Source organism: Phyllobates terribilis, unplaced genomic scaffold, assembly GCF_046119375.1.
Source record: "Phyllobates terribilis strain yellow unplaced genomic scaffold, ASM4611937v1 Scaffold_4__5_contigs__length_816908805, whole genome shotgun sequence".
Classification (NCBI taxonomy): Eukaryota; Metazoa; Chordata; class Amphibia; order Anura; family Dendrobatidae; genus Phyllobates; species Phyllobates terribilis.
Genome location: NW_027362764.1, coordinates 629,072,328 through 629,087,323, shown reverse-complemented (window position 1 = coordinate 629,087,323; position 14,996 = coordinate 629,072,328). Strand labels below are relative to the sequence as shown.

Here is a 14,996-nt window from a genome sequence, read left to right as displayed (position 1 = left end):
TCCACCCGTAATGAGTGCCCCCTGGTCCTTAGTATGGTCTTTGGAAGGAATAAGTCATGTGCTAGTCCTTTGTACTGACCACACACATACTGTATTTATACATGGAAATGAGATCCCCTCTAAGGCATCTTTTTCAAATTTCTCATCATATGAGGCCCTTCCATCCCTTGCAATAATCTAGTTGCCGCCTTTGAACTGACTCACTTCTGAATATCCTTTTTAAAATGTGGAGACCAAAACTGGATCCCATATTCTAGATCTATTGTACTATAATAAAGCTCAATGCAATCCTGAGATTATACAGTGCTATAAAAGGGTTGTGTTAATGAACACAATAATTGATGGATCGGTTTTTGGTACTTCTCTGTGCTGTGCTTACTGCAACTGAGATGAAAAACAAATTTGTTTTTATATATTTTATTAAAACAAATGGAAAAAAAGTGTGTGTGTGAGTGGTGGGGGTCAGACCCATAATATTCATTAAGTGACAGCAAATCCCAGCAATTAACCACCAGCTACTGCCAGAATACACCTTCATGTGCAGAAATGTTTTGATTCACAATTTACAACTTCCCATAACTGAACTCAACAAAAAGTAAATGTATATATCTGTATTACTACTAGCGGCTAAACAGTGCAATCACAATGTCAGACACGGCTGAATACCGTCATGCCAATCCCCATTGTCTCCACTCAACGCAGGACATCTTTTCTGTTCTCTTACCAATTGTCAGATCGTGGACCGGCTGGAACCGCTTGTCTGTGAACTGCAGTAGTAGACATGACTTCCCAACACCTGACACCAAGACAGAAATGAAAGACGTTACACATTAGAAAAAGCACAAACCCAAGGATTAGCAGTTATTTCTTCCATTTATACAATTAGTAAACGATTATTAACAAGAAAAAGCAGCAAGGACCCAAATGGCCACAAACATACATTTCTTATGACACTAAGGGGACATCGTCAGGGGTCATCAGGACCTTACTCAATCACGGCCAGAATGACACTGCACAATCTCCATTGGTCTGTTACCTGTCTCCATAGCATTGTAGTAACCTTAAGATCCACTTACATTAAAGGGACCCTGTTGGCATAAAATGTCTGTTCACACCAAGCACAGGGGCTCAGTGTACCATTGGCGTGGCCAACATTTATGTATCAGACTAGATGGTGGCCCGATTCTAATGCATTGGGTATTCTAGCACATGTCTCCCGACCCTCCTTTATAATGCCCCATGCAGGATGTCACATCCCCCCCTCCCTTATAATGCCCCATGCAGGAAGTCACATCCCCCCTATATAATACCCCATGCAGGATGTCACATCCCCCGTATATAATACCCCATGCAGGATGTCACATCCCCCCTATATAATGCCCCATGCATGAAGTCACATCCCCTCTATATAATACCCCATGCAGGATGTCACATCCCCCTATAGTGCCCCATGCAGGATGTCACACCCCCCCTATATAATACCCCATGCAGGATGTCACATCTCTCCATAGTGCCCCATGCAGGATGTCACATCCCCCCTATATAATGCCCCATGCATGAAGTCACATCCCCTCTATATAATACCCCATGCAGGATGTCACATCCCCCTATAGTGCCCCATGCAGGATGTCACATCCCCCCTATATAATGCCCCATGCAGGAAGTCACATCCCCCTATATAATACCCCATGCAGGATGTCACATCCCCCTATAGTGCCCCATGCAGGATGTCACATCTCTCCATAGTGCCCCATGCAGGCTGTCACATCCCCCTTATATAGTACCCCATACAGATGTCACATCCCCCTTATATAATACCCCATACAGATGTCACATCCCCCGTATATAATACCCCATGCAGGATGTCACATCCCCCGTATATAATACCCCATGCAGGATGTCACATCCCCCCTATATAATGCCCCATGCAGGAAGTCACATGCCCCCTATATAATACCCCATGCAGGATGTCACATCCCCCGTATATAATACCCCATGCAGGATGTCACATCCCCACTATATAATACCCCATGCAGGATGTCACATCCCCACTATATAATACCCCATGCAGGAGGTCACATCCCCCTATAGTGCCCCATGCAGGATGTCACATCCCCCCTATATAATACCCCATGCAGGATGTCACATCTCTCCATAGTGCCCCATGCAGGCTGTCACATCTCTCCATAGTGCCCCATGCAGGATGTCACATCTCTCCATAGTGCCCCATGCAGGATGTCACATCTCTCCATAGTGCCCCATGCAGGATGTCACATCTCTCCATAGTGCCCCATGCAGGATGTCACATCCCCCCTATATAATACCCCATGCAGGATGTCACATCTCTCCATAGTGCCCCATGCAGGCTGTCACATCCCCCCTATATAATACCCCATGCAGGATGTCACATCCCCCCATAGTGCCCCATGCAGGTCCCCTATGGCCCAATACAAAAAAAAAAAAATCCAATACTCACCTCACTGCTTCTCTGGACTCCAGCGTAGCCGGCATCTTCCCGCTGTGCGCTGTGACCGCTCAGAAGAGAGCGCGGTGTAAAGACGTCACCGCGCCCTCTGACCTGAGAAGTGACAGAGCATCAGCGGAAGACACAGGAGCTGCTGCGCAGGCACGGGGAGGGGTAAGTATGACGCCGGGTGCCGGGGTCCTGATCGAGCGGGGGGAAGGACGGGAGGAGAGGAGAGGGGAGGGGAGGGGCGTCACACTTGTCCTCGGGAGATAAGCGGCCGTAGCCGCTGATCTTCCGACGATAGCCGCATGTAGGTCAGCGGCGCCTGCGGTCGGGGGACTTATGCTGCGAGCAGCCGGCTGCATCGCCGCTGACCTCGGTGCCGCACATGAGCCGCTAATGGCCGCCATGTTTTTCTGAAATGCCGCGTCGTTGATTGGCCGCGGCCGGACCAATCAGCGACCCGGGATTTCCTGGACAGACAGACAGACGGGATAAGACAATTATATAGATAGATTCCCACCTACTTGTTTTTCATTTTGCTCCATCGCTCTCTGGCTTTATAAAGCTACAAATGTCAAAGATGAGGAAGGGTGGAGATAGAGGGAAAACAAGTAGGTGGGAAGGTGAACTTAAATGTTAGGCCACATCAATGGTGCACAGAGCTCCTGTATTTTGCATAGTCATTTTGTGCTGACAGTTTCCCTTCAAAGCCTGGCTGAAACGGTCAACCATCTAATGTGTATGGGGCCTCCTCACTATCCCTTGAAAGATGATATCAGGGGGAGATGAGGTGCTGGCAATTTATGTATGAATGTCTGATCTTTTTGTTCTCAGGTGATGAGCTGCAGCCTGAAGTTGAATACCGGTTTCACGATAGACATGCAGTCTAAAGGCGCCCATACACCTTAGAATAATGTCAACTGAACCCGCCGATATCGGCAGTTCGGCCAATAGTCTAATGTGCATGGGGGTCCCAAGGCAACAGATAGTCAGGGGATATGTCGATTGGGAAGGTCTGATTTTGTACTCCCAGAGATAAGCCATCAGACATGTGTGGTGACAGCTTTCTAATAGAGAAGGCAGGAGCACTGAGCTGAATGAGAGCTCCTGTGTATGGGAAGGCCGGCCATGGCAGCTGGTGGCCAAATGATAGGCCAAAGCCTCATTTGGCCAACAGTCATCTAATGTGTATGCCCGGCTTTAGGATCCGTTTACATGGACTGATTGGCGGCACCACCGACTGTTAAAAGTCTGTTTACACAGGCAGACTGCACTAACCGGTGTACTCGGTCGCTCAGTGACATGTGTTGCCAAGAACAATGGCAGCCTAAGTCCTGTTTTAACAGGATGATGTGATACTTTACAATTATTTCACCTGATAAATGAGCATTTGGCTCGTTCATCTGGTGGTTGGCAGCCTGTTTACACTGCAAAATTATCATGAAATTAGCATTTTTAACAAGCTAATTCGCAATAATCTTTGTGTAAATCAGTGTTTCCCAAACCCCATCCTCACAGCCCCCCACAGGTCATGTTTTCAGGATCTCCTTAGTATTACACAGGTGATTGAAGTATCATCAAGGCATCAGGAATTCTCTCACCTGTGCAATACTAAGGAGATCCTGAAAACATGACCTGTGGGGGGCCGTGAGGATGGGGTTTGGGAAACACTGGTGTAAATGCTTATAAGGCCTCATTCACATGTCCATGATGCATATACATGATGTATTCGTTTTTTTTCCCACAGATAACACGTTCCCATTATAATCTATGGTGCGATTCACATGTCCGTGTTTTTACACGGACCGTATGTCTGTGCAAATCATACACCGCACAGGGTAAATGGACACTACTTCACTCTCCACACTGAAACCACAAGAACACACGGCCGAGTAGAAGCTATACGTGAATCAGCCTGTGTGGCTACATATGATTTCTACTCTGGATTTATCATGACTAACACATTAGATCTCCACAAAAAAAAGTATCAATTATTAGCAGACAATCGCCAATATAGACATACCATTACTTCCATATGTAAAAACAAATTAACGGGTTCACTTTAAAGTGACACTTTCTAAATAAAGCTGCACTTTTAGGAGAAAGAGGTCATAACAATTGATGAGGGGAGAGTCTAGCGTCATCTAGCACCTTACTTTCCTACTCCATGTATATGCAATATTCAGACTACCCAGCTTCCTGACAAATGTTGTACCTAGTAACAAGGCCATTGTTGAAGCTTGTGACACAATGGCCTAGTGTTACATTGTGGTACGAGTACATGATGTGCAAGTAGCGATTCTCGGACAATACTGACATTGCGCTGTTGCTGGAGGAGCTCTTGTTGTTCAGTCCATGGGCTGTAAGCTTAGATGTTTTCTATTTCAGAAACTGCTCAGCCAGCGATTGTGGTAACAGAATATTAGCAGCATGACAAGTCACATGTGTCCCTCTGGTGTAGAGGTGGTTGAGCAACCAACGTGCATATAGACATGGACATCATCTAGTACTAGTAGCTCATCTGTTTATGTCTGGAGCGATCTGTATTTACACACCACAAGTGCTACATTAGTGCACGTCCTCCTGGGCAAAGCCCAACTCAGAAACCTTCAGTCCAGGCATTTTACTATCAGTTATAACCTAACTTAAGGCCCCGTCACACTTAGCGACGCTACAGCGATCCCGACAACGATAAAACCTGTCAGGGATCGTTGCTGCGTCGCTATGTGATCGCTGGTGAGCTGTCAAACAGGCAGGCTCACCAGCGATCAGCGACATCATGGAAAGAATCTTTCCACGATGTCCTGTTCCTGGTTACCAGCCTGCTGAAGCAGGAGCAGGCTGGTAACCATGATAAACAGCGGGTTACTAGGGGCACACGCACTTAGTAACCCGCTGTTTATCATTGTTACAACTCTTCTGCTAGTGTGAGCGGGAGGTTACCGTTCACCGTAGCAGAGTGGTACCCATGATAAACAGCGGGTTACTAAGTGCGTGTGCCCCTAGTAACCCGCTGTTCATCATGGTTACCAGCCTGATCGCTGGTCCCGCTGGTCACACACAGCGAAGTGTGCTGACCAGCGGGAGGGCAAAGACCAAAAAATGGTCATGGACATTTTGCAGCGATCAGCGACCTCACAGCAGGGGCCTAATCGCTGCAAAGTGTCACACATAGCGACATCGCTGGTGAGGTCGCTGTTGCGTCACCAAAACCGTGACACAGCAGCGATCTCGCTATGTGAAACGGGGGCTTAAGCATTGTCGTCCAAGAACAGTCCTACTGACAATGGTATTTCCCCAATGACAATGGTCTCCTTCAGCAGGATAATCCCCCCATCAGACCACACCCCGACACTGCAAAATCTCAGGAATGGTTTGAGGAACATGATCATAATACAGATGAGCATCTCTGTGATGTGCTGGAAAACCAAGTCCAATCCATGAAGGCTCAACCTCCCAAACAGGAATTAAAAAGGCATTCCACCTTTTAGAAAAGTGGTCGCCAAACGCGATGGAGGAGGTACTCGCCCTCCTCAGGTCCAGCACTGGCTCTCCGACACTGCTCCGGTCTCTGTGTTTGGGTTGCACTAATGACGTCACATCTAAAGTGCACATCGAAGCTGCAGCCAATCACTGAGCTCAGTATATGGCACAAGCTGCTGCAGTCATGTGCGCCGACGATGTGACGTCACCACTGCAGCCAAAACACAGACCTGAGCAGTGTTGGAGAGCAGCCTATAGATTCAGGGGGGCAAGTATAAAGGATTTTTCATAAACTGGAAAACCCCTACAACCTCTTCACGATGCAAGCTGTTTATTTTTTCATCCTCCCCAACAAATTTTTCCATCAACATAGCTGTTTTTTCTGAGGGATGAGTTTTTTTTGTTTTTTTTTAATGGCAACATTTAATTTACAGGAAATTCAAAAAAGGATTTGTAGAGGGGGAGGGTTTATTTAGAATACTAATAAAAAAAATCAATAGCGCTATTGTTTTTTAGGCTTTATTTTTACAGTATTTACTATGCAAAAATTAGATTTTTTCTGCAGGTCAACAGAATTACAAGAATACCAAATGTTTATATCTATATTTTACTATATGAGCAACTTAAACCGGTATGAGTCTCTCAATGTTGCGTCACAAACTACATTTATCTTTCCGTTGATGGGGCTTGCTCTTGCAGGAAGGGCTAGAGCTTTCTTGGCCTACGTACAACTTTTGATCATTTTTTCAGGGCTTTCGTTCATCCCTCGGCAGTAATTTTCACAGCAGTGATTCAAGATATTTCAGTACTGTCCTATTCACTTCTATGGAAAAACTTTGCAATATCTTACACAGCCACTATAAAGGGAACCTGTCATGTCCTGTGTCGTATCTAAACTGCCCCCATTGCGTTGTTAGTGATGCAATGTGCATCACAAACACACTTTTTTCATTAAAATCCACGTTAATCTCATGCGTAAAAAACACTATCTTTATATCCTACCTGCTCGTTTAGTCATAGGGGTGTGACTCCTTGCATTTAGTCAGGGTTGGTGCCGCCCATGCCATTTGCATTCTGCTCCCAGCTTGCGCTGACGTCACTTTGCCGCTCTTGCGCAGTATTTCCTGGCCAGCCGCGCTTGTAGCGTTGGGAGCCGCGTATGTGCTGTGACGAGCGGCTCTGGCCGCGCACAGTGAAGCTGGAAACTACACAGCATCACTGCGCACACGCGGGGAGCCGCTCGTCACAGCACATACGCGGCTCCCAGGGCTACAAGCGCGGCTGGCCAGGAAATACTGCGCAAGAGCGGCAAAGTGACGTCAGCGCAAGCTGGGAGCAGAATGCAAATGGCATGGGCAGCACCAACCCTGACTAAATGCGAGGAATCACACCCCTATGACTAAACGAGAAGGTATGATATAAACAAAAAATGTTTTTTACACACGAGATTAATAACAAAAGCATGTTAGTGATGCACATTGCATCACTAACAACGCAATGGGGGCAGTTTAGATACTACAAAGGACAGGTTCACTTTGATGGGGGGGGGGGGGGGGGGGTTGGGGAAGGAGGGAAGAAAAAAAATGGCAAAGACAAGTAGTAGCCTGTAAACAGTCTCATACCTTCAGCAAACAAGCCATCAATATTAGATCGATGGATTTGATCAGCTATCACAGAAAAAAGAAATTAGGCTGGATAGCACTTTAAACGGTATGAAGTTAATGTCTTGGTGTCAGATAACACAAGTCATCTTGTGGTCTTGTTAGGCAGAAGAGGAAAGAAATTTTGCAAAATAAGAATGTTCTCAAAAATAGAAGTAGTAATGGATTATTTGTGTCAACTGACAAAATGCAAAGTAAAATATATAACAAAAAAAAGTTGCAAGAGACAAAATGTTGTGTACATGGGCTGGAAATGATCAATTTTCACCTTTAGAGATAAATAATATATACAGACGTTCTTAAAAGAGGCTGTCCACTAATTATACATTGATGCCCTATCCGTAGGGCACATCCGCCTCCTATTCAATTCAATGGGTGGTGGACGTGTAGTTCCTCATGGCGGCCACTACAACTAGACGGCCAAGCTCAGCAAGTACTTCCGGCCGGCAGCCGCTGACACAGATAACAGTCAGACATTAATACCCTATCCTACAGATAGGGGATAAATGTATAAGTAGTTGGCAACTTCTTTAAATAGCAGGTGCATGAAGCCCATCAATTCCAGCAAAGGTGTTTGAGTGGGGATCTGCAAGGCCCTGCTGCAGTATCTTCATGTAGGGTTTCATTGGGGTCCATGGGGCAAGTATTACCAAGCGTTTTTTTTAAGCGTTTTCGCTGTGGAAATTCCGCTGCAAAAACGCTTGAAAAACGCATAGTGGGCACGCAGTCTCACGGTTTCTTTGCAGCGCAGGTGTCCTGGGTTCAAATCCCACCAAGGAAACATTTTCAAAGAGTTTGTGTGGGTTTCCTCCGGGTTCTCAGGTTTCCTCTCACAGCCCAAATACATACTGATCAGGAATATAAATTGTGAGCCCCAATGGGACAAGCGGTGACAATGTCTGTAAAGTGCTGTGGAATATGATGGCTCTATATAAGCAAGCATAATAAAGCTTTAGCACTTCTAGTGTAAGGCTATGTGCCCACGATGCAGATTCAAAGCAGAAATTTCCTGAGCATTTCTGCATATCCTTGTCAGAAAAAACGCATGCGAATATTACATGCGTTTTTTCATCGTTTTTACATTTTATGCATGCGTTTTTCCAAGCGATTTTGAGCATCAAAAGGGCTTGACAAGTTGGTCACACAATATAAATCCATGCAAATCCATATCCCCATGATATTATGATGGGGAAGCAGGGCTATGGAGTCAGTAAGCCAAACCTCAGACTCCCTCATACATGGCTCATGTTTAAGTGATAAATTTACTGCAGCACAGATTCATCTCAGATAAAAGTCTAGACCCTTAGATCAGGAATAGGACAGACATTTATAGGACATTTCATAACTTTCCCAAATACTTATGAAAAAATATTCCTCACAAACTGCATTGAACTACTGTACCCAATTTATTATATATTTTAGGAGTTGGAGTAGGTCGACTTTATACCAACTCCACAGTCCTGTGGGGAAGAGGGGGCACATTGTGTAAAATAAAATAAATATCAGGTAAAATATCAACATGAAAAAAAAAGAAGCCACTGTCAATCCAAAATTGGCTGTTACTAGCCCCATCCACATGAAAAAAAGAAAACAAAATTGTCCAATGCTACAGATTGGAGAACAAATTTTTAAAATGTATAATTAATGGTCCTGTATGGTCATAAAAATGAAAAAAACAAACTTCGTTCCCTTATTTTTCCACCACTATCCCCGATACCAGAAAAAAATTAACATAACAGCGAAGCCCCATGTATCACAAAGATGCAAAAAATTACTTTTTATATTCTAACAAGAATTTTTTTGTTCTACAGCTCTTTGAACCACATGTACAAACAAACCTGAAAATGTACCTAATCAGAAACGGGGGTGAATGGCCCGGTCTGGAACTGGTTAATATACAGACTAAGCACAACGTTTCTTTCTTGCACCTTTGTGTCCTTTTTCACATAACTGAAATGGCAGGTTCTATTCTTATCCGTTACAACTACATATCCCAGCAGCATTTGCTTTTCCTAAGTGCTGCAGGACCCTCTTACCCTCCGCTGTGTGCTCGTGACTAGCCCCATCTCTCTAAACTATCAAGTTAATCTAAGTGTAGAATTCACATTATGCTTCTGTACACGCTTTCGCCTGCACAGTATCCTGCCTGACCAATTTTATCTTTTAGCTCAGTATAGATGAAGTGTAGTTTTACATCATTAGATCATTATAGCAGACCTCAACTCCCCTGCAATCCTCCACAACAGCTGTTTGTTGACTGCTGCTGGGAGATTTGTGATGTGAAACTGCAAATGCAGCCGTATTGATGCACACATCAGAAGAAAAGCCTCTGTCATATGCATCAACAGAGCGTCAGTTTCACATTACTGATCTCAGCAGCAAACAAACACATCTCAACTAATCTCAGCCTTGTCCTGCAGTATCTCCCTCCTTATTGCCCCTCTATATACAGCCCCATTCTGCAGTACATCTCTCTCTTCAGTCTCCTCCTGCAGTATATCCCTCCTCTATATACAGCTCATCCTATAATATATTGCTCCTCTTAGTTACCATCACATAGACACTGCTGCTTCCTGGCATGAGCTCTCACCCCTCTTCATGACATCTACGCTCACAGTAGAAGTTCCACGCAAGACAGAGCACAGTTATGCTGGCAAGAAACTGCACATGATCAACGATGAGCTAAAACTACTAAAATAGTTCCAATGGCAACTGAAGGTTAAATAGAGCTTACAAGGGCATCCTTAGGGTATGTGTGCACTGTGTCTTTTAAACACAGACGCACCCCCATAGTTTTTGAAGCAGTAGATGCTTCAGGAACATGTCAGCAGTGTTTTCCCTGAAGTGGCTTTTCGATTGTCTCTCTTTTTTTAATTTCAAGATAGTGGCGGTTTTCTCGTGGAAGCCACAGCAGAGGAGACTAGTCATTTCTTTCAGCTGTTTCATGGATTTGGAAGCCTGACGAATTAAAAGAAGTTACAAAAGTCATAACATATGCACAGCAAGTCGTTTTGATATCGCTGCCAATATGTTTCTCAGCATTTGTTCAGGCATGTCCCAGGCAGAATCCGCCTCAAAAAAGACGTAATGTGCACATACCCTTAGGGGGTGATATATGTGTAACAGGGCAGATTTAAGAATGGGTTATATTGGCACAAATATATGTGCACATTATTACAAGACCACATTGTGATTTGGGAAATTATCCTTTAACAAATCTTTTCTGAGATGGAATACCCGCTGCTGGTATGAGCAAAAGTCACTGCACAGACAGTATTCCTCCACCACAAGCCCAGAACATGTCCTCTTGGCTTAGCCAAAGGCAGGATTCACAAATCCGTGTGCCACATTCTGAGCTTCACGGACAGGTCGTGGGTCTCCTGACCCAAACACAACGGCCTCACAGGCATACATGAGGCTGTCAGGTGCTGGTCAGGAGGCCAGCTAGTGCATTACAGTCCATACTCAGGCCATGACACACTGATGTGTGGATTCAGTCTTAGAGTATTTCACTGTTAATGAGGGAGCTAAGCAGCAACCAGATGCCTGTAAAGCGCTTCTTCATGCTGCAGATTGTTTTCAATCCCAAGCAAAGAAGGTGGACAGTGTAAAAAGTCTTTGAAAGGGGATTTCACATTGTGTTTTTTTACATATATATTTTGGCACTGAATATATGCTGAAATTTGAGTGAAAATTACCCAAAGAGAGCCAATTTAAATTTTTTTCAATGGGAATCTGTGTTTTAGTTTACACAGAGCAAATTTTTTTTATTTTTTATGGTGCAGATCATATGTGATATGTCACTTACAGACGTAGAGTTCATGCTGGGTAGAACTAGCCACAGAAGGAATAGACTAAAGAGGAGTGAATTTATTCAAGTCGAATGACATTTACAAAAATTTGAATTCTCCATTATATAGATTTTTTGCATTTAGCTCCCTGTGAATTCAGCAAATAGGGGCCAGCTCGAGACGGCATCTTTGCTGAACTGTAAAGGAGCAAGAAAACTGTTAAATGCCACATTATTACTCACCTTACTGCTCAGCTGTTACACCATCCCACAGCCTGCTGTCTGGTCCTCCGTGCTCCTCTTCCCCTTCTAAAACCTCTTCAGGTTGTGACTTTACAGCGCAGCTCTCCCCCCCCCCTTCCAAAGAGATATCAGTGTGATAGGGTTAGACCCACCAGTCTCACCAGATCACACTGAAAATGCATGTTTTGACCTTCTCCGGATTGCTTTTTTCTCCCTCTGTAGGTCATTGTCCTCTTATGATTGGGCATAATCATACAGGGTACAAAGTAAATATGTCCAGGGAAGAAGCTCTGCTTACATCTCCTATTGTTGAAGGTGAAATAGGCAACCTAAACTTTAGAAGCCAATATCTCCACAATGAAGAGGGGAAATAAAGAGGGGAAAAAATAACACTGTTATGATCAGCTCTTTAGCCAGTATACCAAGCAAAAACTGGTAAAAGGTTTTCTTTAAAGCACAAGTATTACTTTTGCCATTCTAGTGGAAATACAGGATTTTACATAACCAAGTTTGTGACTCTATAGACAAAATACTAAAGTCTCACCACTATGGACCGGGAAAAAGATCTCAACATTATTGAATAGGGTTCCCAAAGATACACACTTGACACAATGGGGGGCTTGTAATATAGTGACCGACACTACATAAAGGAGAAGGAAATACTAAAAACCATTTAGCTTAGTGAGCCGTCCCCATGAGACACTGGCCAACTGCTGACTAATCTTCCTCTATACTTACAGATACATAATGTATGCTATAAATAGGATGATCTGACATTAGCTCCACTTAAATAGCTCACCTAGGCATTTACTACACACATGAAATGTGCCTGGACTAACAACGGACAATATCAACCAGCTCCAGATACAACCTAAAAAAAAAAAAAAGTCGGGACGCTGTGTAAGATAAAGAAAACAAAAATGCAATGATTTGGAAATCTCATCTTATTATATTTATTCTATACTTAATTTATTCCCAACAGAACAAAGAACATATCAGTTGCAAGATAGACATCTGTCCTTTTCATTTGAAAAAAACTCATTTGGAAATTGATGGCAGCAACAAATTTTGAAAAAGTTGGGACAAGGTGAACAAAAGGCTGGAAAAGTGATACTAATGAAAAACTGCTGGAGGGTCACTTTTCAAGTCACGGAATATAAAAAAGCATATTAGAGAGGCAGAGTCTCTCAGAAGCAAAGATGGTCAGAGGTTCACTAATCTGAATAACTGTCTAAAAGTTGCATAACAACTTCATAAATATGTTAAATGTAAAATTGCAAACTTTAAAAATCTCACCGTCCACAGGACGGAATATTGAAAGATTCTGTGATTCTAGAGAAATCCATGTGCACAAGGCCGACGACCAATATTGGAAGCTCGTGATCTAAGGGCCTTCAGCAGGGCTGTGGAGTCGGAGCCCATTTTGGAGGAGTCGGTATAAAATGGGCCAACTACGACTCCTAAAATATATAATAAATTGGGTACAGTAGTTCAATGCAGTTTGTGGAGAATATTTTTTCAGAGGAATTTGGAAACGTTATGAAATGTCCTATAAATGTCTGTCCTATTCCTGATCTAAGGGTCTAGACTTTTAGCTGAGATGAATCTGTGCTACAGTAAATTTATCACTTAAAGGGAATCTGTCACCACTTTGGAGTCATCAGACCTCTACTATGGGCATACAGGTTATAGAAAAGTAAATCTATACATACCTGTACGGTCCATAATAGGTTTGATTGCAGAGAAAAGTGTTTTTAGAAACTCCATTTTGCACAGGCTTAGCGTCCGATGGACGACAAGAAATCCCCGCCCATTTGTTTATTATTCCCCTAAATTCCCGTCTATGTGATTAATTACCATATCCCCCCTCCCCTGCACGTTACAGGGCCCTGTGACGTGCAATGTGCTCCCTGACTTCAGGGCATGCGCAAAACGTCGCTCACATAGCGCGCGCTTTGCTTCATCCCGGCCCCGTCTGCCTGTGCACTGCGCCACAGGTTTCTATTGCGCAGGTGCCGGGGAGTCGCTGTGACGTGCACAGTGCACGTCACAGGGCCCTGTGACGGGGAGGGATATGATAATTAAGCATATAGGCGGGGATATGGGGGAATAACAAGCACATAGGCGGGGATGCTTGGACTCTCCCGGACACCAAGCCTGTACAAAATAGAATTGATTAAAGCGCTTTTCTCTGCAATCAAACCTCTACTATGGGTCATACAGGTATGTATAGATTTACTTTTCTATTCCCTGTACAGCCATAGTAGAGTCTGATATCTCCAAAGTGGTGACAGATTCCCTTTAAACATTAGCCATGTATGAGGGAGTCGGTGTCATGGAAATTGAGGAGTCGGAGGTTTGGCTTACCGACTCCATAGCCTTGGCCTTCAGGCAGCACTGCATGATTCAGTTCTGCAAACCACTGCATGGACTCAGGAATACATCCAGAAATCACTGCCTGTGAGCACAGTTCACCGAGCAATGCACAAATGCAAGGTAAAGAGGAGATCCTACGCCCAACATAATTGGCATTTATAATATGCTATATGAGTAGACGATAATTTAGGATATCCTTATGTTGGATGAAAAGATCAAGTAATTTTGCAACAAATTTTTCTGTAAACATATACAAATCTAACAAATACAAATGGGGGGGAGTATGTGGGAGAAGAGAGACACGGTTCTTGTCTAAAATTGTTTTATTTCTTTTAAAATGTTTTATATGTTTCAAATTATTAAAAAATATATATACACTACGTTCAAAAGTTTGGGGTCATTTATAAATGTCATTATTTTTGAAGGAAAAGCACATTTTTTTTGTAATGAAGATAACATTAAATGAATCAGAAATACACTCTATACATTGTTAATGTGGTGACTATTCTAGCTGCAAACGTCTTGTTTTTATTGCAATATCTACATAGGTGTATAGAGGCCCATTTCCAACAACCACCACTCCAGTGTTTTAATGGTACATTGTGTTTGCTAACTGTGTAAGAAGGCTAATGGATGCTTAGAAAACCCTAGAAAACCCTTGCACAAGTATGTTAGCCCAGCTGAAAACGGTTTGGCTGATTTGAGAAGCTATAAAATTGACCTTCCTTTGAGCTAGTTGAGAATCTGGAGAATTACATGTTTGTTCTATGAAACTCTCAAAATGGCCAGAAAAAGAGAACTTTCATGTGAAACTCGACAGTCTATTCTTGTTCTTAGAAATGAAGGCTATTCCATGCAAGAAGTTGCCAAGAAACTAAAGATTTCCTACAACGGTGTGTACTACTCCCTTCAGAGGAGAGCACAAACAGGCTCTAACCAGAGTAGAAAGAGAAGTAGGAGGCCCCGCTGCACA

The 14,996-nt window shown here is 43.6% G+C and overlaps 1 protein-coding gene across 1 annotated transcript in view; it reads right to left on the bottom strand.

The window, feature by feature from the left end:
* The window catches only part of RAB2A (RAB2A, member RAS oncogene family), a 109,004-nt gene that overhangs the window by 70,861 nt on the left and 23,147 nt on the right, over positions 1-14,996 (bottom strand). Inside the window, exon 2 of the mRNA XM_073679338.1 lies at positions 725-796. Within this exon, the coding sequence (XP_073535439.1) occupies positions 725-796 (72 nt within the window). The remainder of the gene's footprint in view (positions 1-724; positions 797-14,996) is intronic.